Source organism: Salvelinus namaycush, unplaced genomic scaffold, assembly GCF_016432855.1.
Source record: "Salvelinus namaycush isolate Seneca unplaced genomic scaffold, SaNama_1.0 Scaffold3890, whole genome shotgun sequence".
Taxonomy (NCBI): Eukaryota; Metazoa; Chordata; class Actinopteri; order Salmoniformes; family Salmonidae; genus Salvelinus; species Salvelinus namaycush.
Window position 1 is genome coordinate 2,741 of NW_024060886.1, and position 16,278 is coordinate 19,018.

Below are 16,278 nucleotides of genomic sequence, written 5' to 3' on the forward strand. Positions count from 1 at the left end.
ACCTTTCACTGCAGATGCGGAAGCGCGACATCGGATACAGTGGATTGAGACAAATCGAATGCAAAAAAACTCCTAGTTTAAACTGACACATTTTTATGGGGATTTTTCCAGATTATGTTAATTAGATTTCCGCGGGGCGCTGACATCGACCTTGGGGGATAACAATTTATGGAGGCAGGCACTATGCAGAAAATGCTGCATCATTTCCTGGTTGCTAAAATGTCCGTTAGACTAAAGCAGGTAGAGAATCATTGTACCATCTAAAACGCTGGGAAGTGTATTTTTCAGAGCCCACAATATAAAAGAAGCAAAAACTGAACTTCATAACGGGAAGCATAGACATTGAGCACATAGAACAGATCTACAGCTTCTTAGACTTGCTTTCAATGAGAATGACAGATCTACAAACACACATTTCTGTTATGATTGTTTAATATCTGCAAAGTAGTTAAAACACTGTCAGTTCCACTTGATGTAGTTGTGTATATAGCATTTGTAAACCTGGCTCTTTCTCTCCTCTCCTCTCCTCTCCTCTCCCGCCCAGGTGGACATCGTGGTTGGAACACCAGGTCGTCTCGATGACCTCATCTCTACGGGGAAACTCACCTTGTCTCAAGTCCGCTTCCTGGTCCTGGATGAGTGTGTATGTACCTGTCTGACTGTCAGGTGTATGTACCTGTCTGACTGTCAGGTGTATGTACCTGTCTGACTGTCAGGTGTATGTACCTGTCTGACTGTCAGGTGTATGTACCTGTCTGACTGTCAGGTGTATGTACCTGTCTGACTGTCAGGTGTATGTACCTGTCTGACTGTCAGGTGTATGTACCTGTCTGACTGTCAGGTGTATGTACCTGTCTGACTGTCAGGTGTATGTACCTGTCTGACTGTCAGGTGTACGTACCTGTCTGACTGTCAGGTGTATGTACCTGTCTGACTGTCAGGTGTCAATGTCAGGTGTCTGAATGTCAGGTGTACGTACCTGTCTGACTGTCAGGTGTCTGAATGTCTGACTGTCAGGTGTATGTACCTGTCTGACTGTCAGGTGTCTGAATGTCTGACTGTCAGGTGTCTGAATGTCTGACTGTCAGGTGTCTGAATGTCTGACTGTCAGGTGTCTGAATGTCTGACTGTCAGGTGTCTGAATGTCTGACTGTCAGGTGTCTGAATGTCTGACTGTCAGGTGTCTGAATGTCTGACTGTCAGGTGTCTGAATGTCTGACTGTCAGGTGTCTGAATGTCTGACTGTCAGGTGTCTGAATGTCAGGTGTACGTACCTGTCTGACTGTCAGGTGTACGTACCTGTCTGACTGTCAGGTGTACGTACCTGTCTGACTGTCAGGTGTACGTACCTGTCTGACTGTCAGGTGTACGTACCTGTCTGACTGTCAGGTGTCTGGTTAAGACCCTGGGGAGGACGAGGAGATGAGCTTCCCTGAGACGGTTTCTGATAGTTTGTGCAGAAGTTCCTCAGTTGTTCAAACCCACAGTTTCATCAGCGAAGGAGAAATGCTCACTAATGGGCTCATTTCGGCTCTTTTTAAAATGGAGCCGACACCTTTTTAAATGTTCAGTTTTTATGTTTTGGTTCATTATTTACAATTAATAATATAGAAACATAAAATGGATATTCTGAGACCATGTCAAAGCTTAAATCAGATCAGAAGACTAGTTTTGAGGTAAAAATAAAAATATATATACATGTTGTTGTTGTGATTCCCCTTTAGTTGCACATTTAGAAAGAGGAAGGTGTCGATCCGACAATGTTTATTGTAGATCTACTGCAGCAACATGTCATGGCAGAGTTTGCAAAAGTACGGCCAACCAATTGATACAAATAATCATGTCTTTGTCAGGTAATCCTGCGCTGCTGTTAACGTTTCATTGAGGAGGTTGTCACCAGCGCGGCTAACTGGCTACATAATGAGGTTAACGTTTCATTGAGGAGGTTGTCACCAGCGCGGCTAATTGGCTACATAATGAGGTTAACGTTTCATTGAGGAGGTTGTCACCAGCACGGCTAACTGGCTACATAATGAGGTTAACGTTTCATTGAGGAGGTTGTCACCAGCGCGGCTAACTGGCTACATAATGAGGTTAACGTTTCATTGAGGAGGTTGTCACCAGCGCGGCTAACTGGCTACATAATGAGGTTAACGTTCCATTGAGGAGGTTGTCACCAGCACGGCTAACTGGCTACATAATGAGGTTAACGTTTCATTGAGGTTGTCACCAGCGCGGCTAACTGGCTACATAATGAGGTTAACGTTTCATTGAGGAGGTTGTCACCAGCACGGCTAACTGGCTACATAATGAGGTTAACGTTTCATTGAGGAGGTTGTCACCAGCGCGGCTAACTGGCTACATAATGAGGTTAACGTTTCATTGAGGTTGTCACCAGCGCAGCTAACTGGCTACATAATGAGGTTAACGTTTCATTGAGGAGGTTGTCACCAGCACGGCTAACTGGCTACATAATGAGGTTAACGTTTCATTGAGGTTGTCACCAGCGCGGCTAACTGGCTACATAATGAGGTTAACGTTTCATTGAGAAGGTTGTCACCAGCACGGCTAACTGGCTACATAATGAGGTTAACGTTTCATTGAGGTTGTCACCAGCGCGGCTAACTGGCTACATAATGAGGTTAACGTTTCATTGAGGTTGTCACCAGCGCGGCTAACTGGCTACATAATGAGGTTAACGTTTCATTGAGGAGGTTGTCACCAGCGCGGCTAACTGGCTACATAATGAGGTTAACGTTTCATTGAGGAGGTTGTCACCAGCACGGCTAACTGGCTACATAATGAGGTTAACGTTTCATTGAGGAGGTTGTCATCAGCACGGCTAACTGGCTACATAATGAGGTTAACGTTTCATTGAGGAGGTTGTCACCAGCGCGGCTAACTGGCTACATAATGAGGTTAACGTTTCATTGAGGAGGTTGTCACCAGCGCGGCTAACTGGCTACATAATGAGGTTAACGTTTCATTGAGGAGGTTGTCACCAGCGCGGCTAACTGGCTACATAATGAGGTTAACGTTTCATTGAGGAGGTTGTCACCAGCGCGGCTAACTGGCTACATAATGAGGTTAACGTTTCATTGAGGAGGTTGTCACCAGCGCGGCTAACTGGCTACATAATGAGGTTAACGTTTCATTGAGGAGGTTGTCACCAGCACGGCTAACTGGCTACATAATGAGGGATTTGACAAATGCTCTCGTCAATCAGATCGACGGGCATTATCGCTGGAAATTTTTTATCAGATAGCTATTATGCTTGTCTTTTGTAAGCCAATAGTGGCTAACCAGGGGTGGGATAATGTGGCTTTGATTGGATAGAAACCAGGAGCTTGTTAATGACAGGTTTGTGATGGAAACAGATTTTAGAAAATCAATGTTCTTTCAGAATTGCTTGGTGAGTTACTCGTAGGTGGACTGGGAGATGCTGCTAGCTGGCGATCCACCTGTTGGAGACCCCCCTGGTTCCAGACGGTGTAAAGTAACTAACGTTGTGCCCTTTGTCTAGTGTGTAACCTGTACAGTGTGGTGTAACATGTTGTCTCATCTCCAGGATGGTCTCCTCACTGCCGGCTACACCGACTTTATCATGAGAATCTACAACCAGATTCCTCAAGTCACCCCGGACGGCAAGCGACTTCAGGTACGCTGCCCCTAGTGGCTGTCTGTCTGCACCTATATATTACTCTGTTATACCCCTAGTGGCTGTCTGCACCTATATATTACTCTGTTATACCCCTAGTGTCTGTCTGCACCTATATATTACTATGTTATACCCCTAGTGTCTGTCTGCATCTATATATTACTCTGTTATACCCCTAGTGTCTGTCTGCACCTATATATTACTCTGTTATACCCCTAGTGTCTGTCTGCATCTATATATTACTCTGTTATACCCCTAGTGTCTGTCTGTCTGCACCTATATATTACTCTGTTATACCCCTAGTGTCTGTCTGCACCTATATATTACTCTGTTATACCCCTAGTGTCTGTCTGCATCTATATATTACTCTGTTATACCCCTAGTGTCTGTCTGCACCTATATATTACTCTGTTATACCCCTAGTGTCTGTCTGCACCTATATATTACTCTGTTATACCCCTAGTGTCTGTCTGCACCTATATATTACTCTGTTATACCCCTAGTGTCTGTCTGCATCTATATATTACTATGTTATACCCCTAGTGTCTGTCTGTCTGCACCTATATATTACTATGTTATACCCCTAGTGTCTGTCTGCACCTATATATTACTCTGTTATACCCCTAGTGTCTGTCTGCATCTATATATTACTATGTTATACCCCTAGTGTCTGTCTGTCTGCACCTATATATTACTATGTTATACCCCTAGTGTCTGTCTGCACCTATATATTACTCTGTTATACCCCTAGTGTCTGTCTGCATCTATATATTACTATGTTATACCCCTAGTGTCTGTCTGCACCTATATATTACTCTGTTATACCCCTAGTGTCTGTCTGTACCTATATATTACTATGTTATACCCCTAGTGTCTGTCTGCACCTATATATCACTCTGTTATACCCCTAGTGTCTGTCTGTCTGCATCTATATATTACTCTGTTATACCCCTAGTGTCTGTCTGCACCTATATATTACTCTGTTATACCCCTAGTGTCTGTCTGCATCTATATATTACTCTGTTATACCCCTAGTGTCTGTCTGCACCTATATATTACTCTGTTATACCCCTAGTGTCTGTCTGCATCTATATATTACTCTGTTATACCCCTAGTGTCTGTCTGTACCTATATATTACTCTGTTATACCCCTAGTGTCTGTCTGCATCTATTTATTACTCTGTTATACCCCTAGTGTCTGTCTGCACCTATATATTACTCTGTTATACCCCTAGTGTCTGTCTGCATCTATTTATTACTCTGTTATACCCCTAGTGTCTGTCTGTCTGCATCTATATATTACTATGTTATACCCCTAGTGTCTGTCTGTCTGCATCTATATATTACTATGTTATACCCCTAGTGTCTGTCTGTCTGCATCTATTTATTACTCTGTTATACCCCTAGTGTCTGTCTGTCTGCATCTATATATTACTATGTTATACCCCTAGTGTCTGTCTGTCTGCACCTATATATTACTATGTTATACCCCTAGTGTCTGTCTGTCTGCATCTATATATTACTCTGTTATACCCCTAGTGTCTGTCTGCATCTATATATTACTCTGTTATACCCCTAGTGTCTGTCTGCACCTATATATTACTATGTTATACCCCTAGTGTCTGTCTGCACCTATATATTACTCTGTTATACCCCTAGTGTCTGTCTGTCTGCATCTATATATTACTCTGTTATACCCCTAGTGTCTGTCTGCACCTATATATTACTCTGTTATACCCCTAGTGTCTGTCTGCACCTATATATTACTCTGTTATACCCCTAGTGTCTGTCTGTCTGCACCTATATATTACTCTGTTATACCCCTAGTGTCTGTCTGCACCTATATATTACTCTGTTATACCCCTAGTGTCTGTCTGCATCTATATATTACTATGTTATACCCCTAGTGTCTGTCTGTCTGCACCTATATATTACTCTGTTATACCCCTAGTGTCTGTCTGTCTGCACCTATATATTACTCTGTTATACCCCTAGTGTCTGTCTGTCTGCACCTATATATTACTATGTTATACCCCTAGTGTCTGTCTGCACCTATATATTACTCTGTTATACCCCTAGTGTCTGTCTGCATCTATATATTACTCTGTTATACCCCTAGTGTCTGTCTGCACCTATATATTACTCTGTTATACCCCTAGTGTCTGTCTGCATCTATATATTACTATGTTATACCCCTAGTGTCTGTCTGCATCTATATATTACTATGTTATACCCCTAGTGTCTGTCTGCACCTATATATTACTCTGTTATACCCCTAGTGTCTGTCTGCACCTATATATTACTCTGTTATACCCCTAGTGTCTGTCTGCATCTATATATTACTATGTTATACCCCTAGTGTCTGTCTGCACCTATATATTACTCTGTTATACCCCTAGTGTCTGTCTGCACCTATATATTACTCTGTTATACCCCTAGTGTCTGTCTGCACCTATATATTACTATGTTATACCCCTAGTGTCTGTCTGCACCTATATATTACTCTGTTATACCCCTAGTGTCTGTCTGCACCTATATATTACTCTGTTATACCCCTAGTGTCTGTCTGCATCTATATATTACTATGTTATACCCCTAGTGTCTGTCTGTCTGCATCTATATATTACTCTGTTATACCCCTAGTGTCTGTCTGCACCTATATATTACTATGTTATACCCCTAGTGTCTGTCTGTCTGCATCTATATATTACTCTGTTATACCCCTAGTGTCTGTCTGCACCTATATATTACTCTGTTATACCCCTAGTGTCTGTCTGCACCTATATATTACTCTGTTATACCCCTAGTGTCTGTCTGCATCTATATATTACTCTGTTATACCCCTAGTGTCTGTCTGTCTGCATCTATATATTACTCTGTTATACCCCTAGTGTCTGTCTGCACCTATATATTACTCTGTTATACCCCTAGTGTCTGTCTGCATCTATATATTACTCTGTTATACCCCTAGTGTCTGTCTGCATCTATATATTACTCTGTTATACCCCTAGTGTCTGTCTGCACCTATATATTACTCTGTTATACCCCTAGTGTCTGTCTGCACCTATATATTACTCTGTTATACTGTATACCTCTCTCTCTCTCGATGTCTCTCTCTCTGTACCAGGTGATAGTCTGTATACCTCTCTCTCTCTGTACCAGGTGATAGTCTGTATACCTCTCTCTCTCTCTGTACCAGGTGATAGTCTGTATACCTCTCTCTCTCTCTGTACCAGGTGATAGTCTGTATACCTCTCTCTCTCTGTACCAGGTGATAGTCTGTATACCTCTCTCTCTCTGTACCAGGTGATAGTCTGTATACCTCTCTCTCTCTGTACCAGGTGATAGTCTGTATACCTCTCTCTCTCTCTCTGTACCAGGTGACAGTCTGTATACCTCTCTCTCTCTGTACCAGGTGATAGTCTGTATACCTCTCTCTCTCTCTCTCTCTGTACCAGGTGACAGTCTGTATACCTCTCTCTCTCTGTACCAGGTGATAGTCTGTATACCTCTCTCTCTCTGTACCAGGTGATAGTCTGTATACCTCTTTCTCTCTGTACCAGGTGATAGTCTGTATACCTCTCTCTCTCTCTACCAGGTGATAGTCTGTATACCTCTCTCTCTCTCTACCAGGTGATAGTCTGTATACCTCTCTCTCTCTCTACCAGGTGATAGTCTGTATACCTCTCTCTCTCTCTACCAGGTGATAGTCTGTATACCTCTCTCTCTCTACCAGGTGATAGTCTGTATACCTCTCTCTCTCTCTACCAGGTGATAGTCTGTATACCTCTCTCTCTCTCTACCAGGTGATAGTCTGTATACCTCTCTCTCTCTCTACCAGGTGATAGTCTGTATACCTCTCTCTCTCTGTACCAGGTGATAGTCTGTATACCTCTCTCTCTCTCTGTACCAGGTGATAGTCTGTATACCTCTCTCTCTCTCTGTACCAGGTGATAGTCTGTATACCTCTCTCTCTCTCTGTACCAGGTGATAGTCTGTATACCTCTCTCTCTCTCTGTACCAGGTGATAGTCTGTATACCTCTCTCTCTCTCTACCAGGTGATAGTCTGTATACCTCTCTCTCTCTACCAGGTGATAGTCTGTATACCTCTCTCTCTCTCTACCAGGTGATAGTCTGTATACCTCTCTCTCTCTACCAGGTGATAGTTTGTATACCTCTCTCTCTCTCTCTCTCTCTCTACCAGGTGATAGTCTGTATACCTCTCTCTCTCTACCAGGTGATAGTCTGTATACCTCTCTCTCTCTCTCTACCAGGTGATAGTCTGTATACCTCTCTCTCTACCAGGTGATAGTCTGTATACCTCTTTCTCTCTGTACCAGGTGATAGTCTGTATACCTCTCTCTCTCTCTCTGTACCAGGTGATAGTCTGTATACCTCTCTCTCTGTACCAGGTGATAGTCTGTATACCTCTCTCTCTCTGTACCAGGTGATAGTCTGTATACCCCTCTCTCTCTACCAGGTTATAGTCTGTATACCTCTCTCTCTCTGTACCAGGTGATAGTCTGTATACCTCTCTCTCTCTCTCTGTACCAGGTGATAGTCTGTATACCTCTCTCTCTCTGTACCAGGTGATAGTCTGTATACCTCTCTCTCTCTGTACCAGGTGATAGTCTGTATACCTCTCTCTCTCTCTACCAGGTGATAGTCTGTATACCTCTCTCTCTCTCTACCAGGTGATAGTCTGTATACCTCTCTCTCTCTACCAGGTGATAGTCTGTATACCTCTCTCTCTCTACCAGGTGATAGTTTGTATACCTCTCTCTCTCTCTCTACCAGGTGATAGTCTGTATACCTCTCTCTCTCTCTCTCTGTACCAGGTGATAGTCTGTATACCTCTCTCTCTCTCTCTCTGTACCAGGTGATAGTCTGTATACCTCTCTCTCTCTACCAGGTGATAGTCTGTATACCTCTCTCTCTCTCTCTCTACCAGGTGATAGTCTGTATACCTCTCTCTCTACCAGGTGATAGTCTGTATACCTCTTTCTCTCTGTACCAGGTGATAGTCTGTATACCTCTCTCTCTCTCTCTGTACCAGGTGATAGTCTGTATACCTCTCTCTCTGTACCAGGTGATAGTCTGTATACCTCTCTCTCTCTACCAGGTGATAGTCTGTATACCTCTCTCTCTCTACCAGGTGATAGTCTGTATACCTCTCTCTCTCTACCAGGTGATAGTCTGTATACCTCTCTCTCTCTACCAGGTGATAGTCTGTATACCTCTCTCTCTCTACCAGGTGATAGTCTGTATACCTCTCTCTCTCTGTACCAGGTGATAGTCTGTATACCCCTCTCTCTCTACCAGGTTATAGTCTGTATACCTCTCTCTCTCTCTCTACCAGGTTATAGTCTGTATACCTCTCTCTCTCTCTCTACCAGGTGATAGTCTGTATACCTCTCTCTCTACCAGGTGATAGTCTGTATACCTCTCTCTCTACCAGGTGATAGTCTGTATACCTCTCTCTCTCTCTCTCTCTCTGTACCAGGTGATAGTCTGTATACCTCTCTCTCTCTCTCTCTCTCTGTACCAGGTGATAGTCTGTATACCTCTCTCTCTCTCTCTGTACCAGGTGATAGTCTGTATACCTCTCTCTCTCTGTACCAGGTGATAGTCTGTATACCTCTCTCTCTCTACCAGGTGATAGTCTGTATACCTGTCTCTCTCTACCAGGTGATAGTCTGTATACTTCTCTCTCTCTACCAGGTGATAGTCTGTATACCTCTCTCTACCAGGTGATAGTCTGTATACCTCTCTCTCTCTGTACCAGGTGATAGTCTGTATACCCCTCTCTCTCTACCAGGTTATAGTCTGTATACCTCTCTCTCTCTCTCTACCAGGTGATAGTCTGTATACCTCTCTCTCTCTCTCTACCAGGTGATAGTCTGTATACCTCTCTCTCTCTCTGTACCAGGTGATAGTCTGTATACCTCTTTCTCTCTGTACCAGGTGATAGTCTGTATACCTCTCTCTCTCTCTACCAGGTGATAGTCTGTATACCTCTCTCTCTCTACCAGGTGATAGTCTGTATACCTCTCTCTCTCTCTACCAGGTGATAGTCTGTATACCTCTCTCTCTCTACCAGGTGATAGTCTGTATACCTCTCTCTCTCTACCAGGTGATAGTCTGTATACCTCTCTCTCTCTACCAGGTGATAGTCTGTATACCTCTCTCTCTCTACCAGGTGATAGTCTGTATACCTCTCTCTCTCTCTACCAGGTGATAGTCTGTATACCTCTCTCTCTCTCTGTACCAGGTGATAGTCTGTATACCTCTCTCTCTCTCTGTACCAGGTGATAGTCTGTATACCTCTCTCTCTCTCTGTACCAGGTGATAGTCTGTATACCTCTCTCTCTCTCTGTACCAGGTGATAGTCTGTATACCTCTCTCTCTCTCTGTACCAGGTGATAGTCTGTATACCTCTCTCTCTCTCTACCAGGTGATAGTCTGTATACCTCTCTCTCTCTCTACCAGGTGATAGTCTGTATACCTCTCTCTCTCTCTACCAGGTGATAGTCTGTATACCTCTCTCTCTCTCTACCAGGTGATAGTTTGTATACCTCTCTCTCTCTCTACCAGGTGATAGTCTGTATACCTCTCTCTCTCTCTCTACCAGGTGATAGTCTGTATACCTCTCTCTCTCTCTCTGTACCAGGTGATAGTCTGTATACCTCTCTCTCTCTCTCTACCAGGTGATAGTCTGTATACCTCTCTCTCTCTCTCTACCAGGTGATAGTCTGTATACCTCTCTCTCTCTCTCTGTACCAGGTGATAGTCTGTATACCTCTCTCTCTCTCTCTGTACCAGGTGATAGTCTGTATACCTCTCTCTCTGTACCAGGTGATAGTCTGTATACCTCTCTCTCTCTACCAGGTGATAGTCTGTATACCTCTCTCTCTCTACCAGGTGATAGTCTGTATACCTCTCTCTCTCTACCAGGTGATAGTCTGTATACCTCTCTCTCTACCAGGTGATAGTCTGTATACCTCTCTCTCTACCAGGTGATAGTCTGTATACCTCTCTCTCTCTCTCTGTACCAGGTGATAGTCTGTATACCTCTCTCTCTCTCTCTCTGTACCAGGTGATAGTCTGTATACCTCTCTCTCTCTCTCTGTACCAGGTGATAGTCTGTATACCTCTCTCTCTCTCTCTCTGTACCAGGTGATAGTCTGTATACCTCTCTCTCTCTCTCTGTACCAGGTGATAGTCTGTATACCTCTCTCTCTACCAGGTGATAGTCTGTATACCTCTCTCTCTCTCTGTACCAGGTGATAGTCTGTATACCTCTCTCTCTCTCTGTACCAGGTGATAGTCTGTATACCTCTCTCTCTCTCTGTACCAGGTGATAGTCTGTATACCTCTCTCTCTCTCTGTACCAGGTGATAGTCTGTATACCTCTCTCTCTCTCTGTACCAGGTGATAGTCTGTATACCTCTCTCTCTCTCTGTACCAGGTGATAGTCTGTATACCTCTCTCTCTCTCTGTACCAGGTGATAGTCTGTATACCTCTCTCTCTCTCTCTCTCTCTGTACCAGGTGATAGTCTGTATACCTCTCTCTCTCTCTCTGTACCAGGTGATAGTCTGTATACCTCTCTCTCTCTCTACCAGGTGATAGTCTGTATACCTCTCTCTCTCTCTGTACCAGGTGATAGTCTGTATACCTCTCTCTCTCTCTGTACCAGGTGATAGTCTGTATACCTCTCTCTCTCTCTGTACCAGGTGATAGTCTGTATACCTCTCTCTCTCTCTGTACCAGGTGATAGTCTGTATACCTCTCTCTCTCTCTGTACCAGGTGATAGTCTGTATACCTCTCTCTCTCTCTGTACCAGGTGATAGTCTGTATACCTCTCTCTCTCTACCAGGTGATAGTCTGTATACCTCTCTCTCTACCAGGTGATAGTCTGTATACCTCTCTCTGTACCAGGTGATAGTCTGTATACCTCTCTCTCTCTCTGTACCAGGTGATAGTCTGTATACCTCTCTCTCTCTCTGTACCAGGTGATAGTCTGTATACCTCTCTCTCTCTCTCTCTCTCTGTACCAGGTGATAGTCTGTATACCTCTCTCTCTCTCTCTGTACCAGGTGATAGTCTGTATACCTCTCTCTCTCTCTACCAGGTGATAGTCTGCTCAGCGACGCTCCACTCCTTCGACGTGAAGAAGCTGTCGGAGAAGATCATGCATTTCCCAACCTGGGTGGACCTGAAGGGAGAGGATTCTGTCCCTGAGACCGTACATCACGTGGTCGTACCCGTTAACCCTAAACACGACCGCAGCTGGGAACGCCTCGACCGCAAGAACCACATCCTGGTCAGTCTGGGGTCAGAGAGGATAGAAGCACTTCCTGGTCAGTCTGGGGTCAGAGAGGATAGAACCGCTTCCTGGTCAGTCTGGGGTCAGAGAGGATAGAAGCACATCCTGGTCAGTCTGGGGTCAGAGAGGATAGAAGCACATCCTGGTCAGTCTGGGGTCAGAGAGGATAGAAGCACATCCTGGTCAGTCTGGGGTCAGAGAGGATAGAAGCACATCCTGGTCAGTCTGGGGTCAGAGAGGATAGAAGCACTTCCTGGTCAGTCTGGGGTCAAAGAGGATAGAAGCACTTCCTGGTCAGTCTGGGGTCAGAGAGGATAGAAGCACTTCCTGGTCAGTCTGGGGTCAGAGAGGATAGAAGCACATCCTGGTCAGTCTGGGGTCAGAGAGGATAGAAGCACATCCTGGTCAGTCTGGGGTCAGAGAGGATGGAAGTGCTTCTGGTTTGATCAGGGGTCACCATAGAGTTGAGTAGAGCAGGGGGTTTCCCAAACACGGTCCTGGGACCCAGGGTGCACCTTTAGGTTTTTAGAATTAAAACCGCTGATTTAAATAATCAAAGCTTGATGATGAGTCGGTTATTTAAATCAGCTGTGTAGTTCAAAAACCAGAAGGTGTACCGAGGGGGGCCCCAGACCTGAGTTTGGGAAACCCTGAGGTAGATGATGTACAGCAGGGGTGTCAAACTCATTCCATGGAGGGCCTAGTGTCTGCAGGTTTTTGGTTTTTCCTTTCAATAAAGCCCTAGACAACCAGGTGTGGGGAGTTCCTAACTAATTAGTGATGTTAATTCATCAATCAAGTACAAGGGAGGAGCGAAAACCCGCAGACACTCGGCCCTCCGTGGAATGAGTTTGACACCTGTGATGTACAGTATCTTCTGACAGCATGAACCCTTGAGGGTTATCTCCGTCTTATTTTAATACTCTTCCTCTCCTTCCTCCTCCTCTCTCCTCCCTCTCCCTCCCTCCTCCTCTCCCTCCCTCCTCCTCTCCTCCCTCTCCCTCCTCCTCTCCTTCCTCCTCTCTCCTCCTCTCCTTCCTCCTCTCTCCTTCCGCCTCTCTCCTCCTCTCCTTCCTCCTCTCTCCTCCTCTCCTTCCTCCTCTCTCCTCCTCCCTCCTCCTCCCTCTCCCTCCTCCTCTCCTTCCTCCTCTCTCCTCCTCTCCTTCCTCCTCTCTCCTCCCTCTCCCTCCTCTCCTTCCTCTCTCCTCCCTCTCCCTCCTCTCCTTCCTCCTCTCTCCTCCCTCTCCCTCCTCCTCTCTCCTCCCTCTCCCTCCTCCTCTCTCCTCCCTCTCCCTCCTCCTCTCCTTCCCCCTCTCTCCTCCTCTCTCCTCCCTCCCTCTCTCTCCTCCTCTCCTTCCCCCTCTCTCCTCCTCTCCTTCCCCCTCTCTCCTCCCTCTCCCTCCTCTCCTTCCTCCTCTCTCCTCCCTCCTCTCCCTCCTCCTCTCTCTCCTCCCTCCGCCTCCCTCCTCCTCTCCCTCCTCCCTCCTCCTCTCCTTCCTCCTCTCTCCCTCCCTCTCCTTCCTCCTCTCTCCTCCTCTCCTTCCTCCTCTCTCCTCCCTCCTCCTTTCCTCCCTCTCCCTCCTCCTCTCCTCCCTCTCCCTCCTCCTCTCCTTTCTCTCCCTCCTCCTCCTCTCCTCCCTCTCTCCTCTCCTTTCTCCTCTCTCCTCCCTCCTCCTCCTCTCCTGTGTGTTTCAGACTGATGAGGTCCATGCTAAAGACAACACCAGACCAGGAGCCAACAGCTCAGGTCAGACTGGCCCCCTGCATAAAAGCTGCTTCCCAAATGGCACAAAAGTACCCTGCTCAAAGTAGTGCACTATATAGGGACCCTGGTCAACGTAGTGCACTATATAGGGATCCTGGTCAAAGTAGTGCACTATATAGGGACCCTGGTCAAAGTAGTGCACTATATAGGGACCCTGGTCAAAGTAGTGCACTATATAGGGACCCTGGTCAAAGTAGTGCACTATATAGGGACCCTGGTCAAAGTAGTGCACTATATAGGGACCCTGGTCAACGTAGTGCACTATATAGGGACCCTGGTTAAAGTAGGGCACTGAATAGGGCAGGGATCACCTAGAATCAGACGGCCGAGTGGATGGGTCGAGGGACTGCAACGTAATAATTAGTAGACTGTAAATTGACCACAAGAAGCCCAAACAGATATAATATTTGACTAAAACCTTGATAACATTCCAGTCACATATCTCTCTCTTATGTGGGAAAACTTCAACATCTAAATTAAAATCACTTGGAGCTCATTTCCTGCTGTTTTTAGTCTTATGTCCAACAATGACAAGTTGCTCAACTTGGAGGGGGCAGTTGGGGAGCCCTGATGTAAGGGGGGGGGCAGTTGGGGAGCCCTGATGTAGGGGGGGGGGGGCAGTTGGGGAGCCCTGATGTAGGGGGGGGGGGCAGTTGGGGAGCCCTGATGTAGGGGGGGGGGGCAGTTGGGGAGCCCTGATGTAGGGGGGGGGGGGGGGGGGCAGTTGGGGAGCCCTGATGTAGGGGGGGGGCAGTTGGGGAGCCCTGATGTAGGGGGGGGCAGTTGGGGAGCCCTGATGTAGGGGGGGGGGGGGCAGTTGGGGAGCCCTGATGTAGGGGGGGGGCAGTTGGGGAGCCCTGATGTAGGGGGGGGCAGTTGGGGAGCCCTGATGTTACGTTGTAATGTCCTGTTGTCTAGCGTAAGGTTATGGTCTGACCTGTTACCGCGTGTGTGTGTGTGTGTGTGTGTGTGTGTGTGTGTGTAGAGATGTGGTCTGAGGCCATCAAGATCTTGAAGGGGGAGTACACCATCAGAGCCATCAAGGAACACAACATGGACCAGGCCATCATCTTCTGTCGGACCAAGATCGACTGTGACAACATGGAGCAATACTTCATAGTACAGGGAGGAGGTGAGTTATATTACTACTGTACTATATAAATACTACAATACTACTACAACATGGAGCAGTATTGCATAGTACAGGGAGGAGGTGAGTTATATTACTGTACTACATAAATACTACAATACTACTACAACATGGAGCAGTACTTTATAGTACAGGGAGGAGGTGAGTTATATTACTGTACTACATAAATACTACACTGCTACAACAACATGGAGCAGTACTTCATAGTACAGGGAGGAGGTGAGTTAGAATATTATTACTGTACTACATAAATACTACAACATGGAGGTGTGTTATACCATGTCCCCTCCCTCCATTAGGTCCAGATAAAAAAGGCCACCAGCTTTCCTGTGTCTGTCTCCATGGTGACCGGAAGCCCAACGAACGCAAGACCAATCTGGACCGATTCAAGGTCAGCAGCGTCACTTAACCACTGACAGGATATGACGTCACTGACACACAGACGGGATATGACGTCACTTACACACTGACGGGATATGACGTCACTTACACACTGACGGGATATGACGTCACTTACACACTGACGGGATATGACGTCACTTACACACTGACGGGATATGACGTCACTTACACACTGGCAGGATATGATGTCACTTACACACTGGCAGGATATGATGTCACTTGCACACTGACAGGATATGATGTCACTTACACTGGCAGGATATGATGTCACTTGCACACTGACAGGATATGATGTCACTTGCACACTGACAGGATATGATGTCACTTGCACACTGACAGGATATGATGTCACTTACACAGACAGGATATGATGTCACTTACACACTGGCAGGATATGATGTCACTTGCACACTGACAGGATATGATGTCACTTACACACTGACAGGATATGATGTCACTTGCACACTGACAGGATATGATGTCACTTGCACACTGACAGGATATGATGTCACTTGCACACTGACAGGATATGATGTCACTTGCACACTGACAGGATATGATGTCACTTGCACACTGACAGGATATGATGTCACTTACACACTGGCAGGATATGATGTCACTTACACACTGGCAGGATATGATGTCACTTGCACACTGGCAGGATATAATGTCACTTACACTGGCAGGATATGATGTCACTTGCACACTGACAGGATATGATGTCACTTGCACACTGACAGGATATGATGTCACTTGCACACTGACAGGATATGATGTCACTTGCACACTGACAGGATATGATGTCACTTACACACTGGCAGGATATGATGTCACTTACACACTGACAGGATATGATGTCACTTACACACTGACAGGATATGATGTCACTTACACACTGACGGGATATGATGGCACTTACACACTGACGGGATATGATGGCACTTACACACTGACAGGATATGATGTCACTTAC

At 45.8% G+C, this 16,278-nt stretch overlaps 1 protein-coding gene across 1 annotated transcript; it reads left to right on the forward strand.

The window, feature by feature from the left end:
- The first annotated feature begins 219 nt into the window (after nt 1-219).
- LOC120040879 (ATP-dependent RNA helicase DDX1-like) lies at nt 220-15,312 on the forward strand. The gene is made up of 7 exons (XM_038985867.1): nt 220-240; nt 545-643; nt 3,569-3,658; nt 11,794-11,985; nt 13,684-13,735; nt 14,739-14,885; nt 15,203-15,312. The coding sequence occupies exons 1-7, from the start codon at nt 220-222 to the stop codon at nt 15,310-15,312; spliced, it is 711 nt and encodes a 236-aa protein (XP_038841795.1).
- The last annotated feature ends 966 nt before the right edge of the window (nt 15,313-16,278 follow it).

Coding starts and splice junctions, on each gene's coding strand:
- LOC120040879 (XM_038985867.1), top strand. CDS start 220: ATGTCCGTTAGACTAAAGCAG. Junction 3,659..11,793: donor CGGACGGCAAGCGACTTCAG/GTACGCTGCCCC, acceptor TCTCTCTACCAG/GTGATAGTCTGCTCAGCGAC. Junction 13,736..14,738: donor ACCAGGAGCCAACAGCTCAG/GTCAGACTGGCC, acceptor GTGTGTGTGTAG/AGATGTGGTCTGAGGCCATC.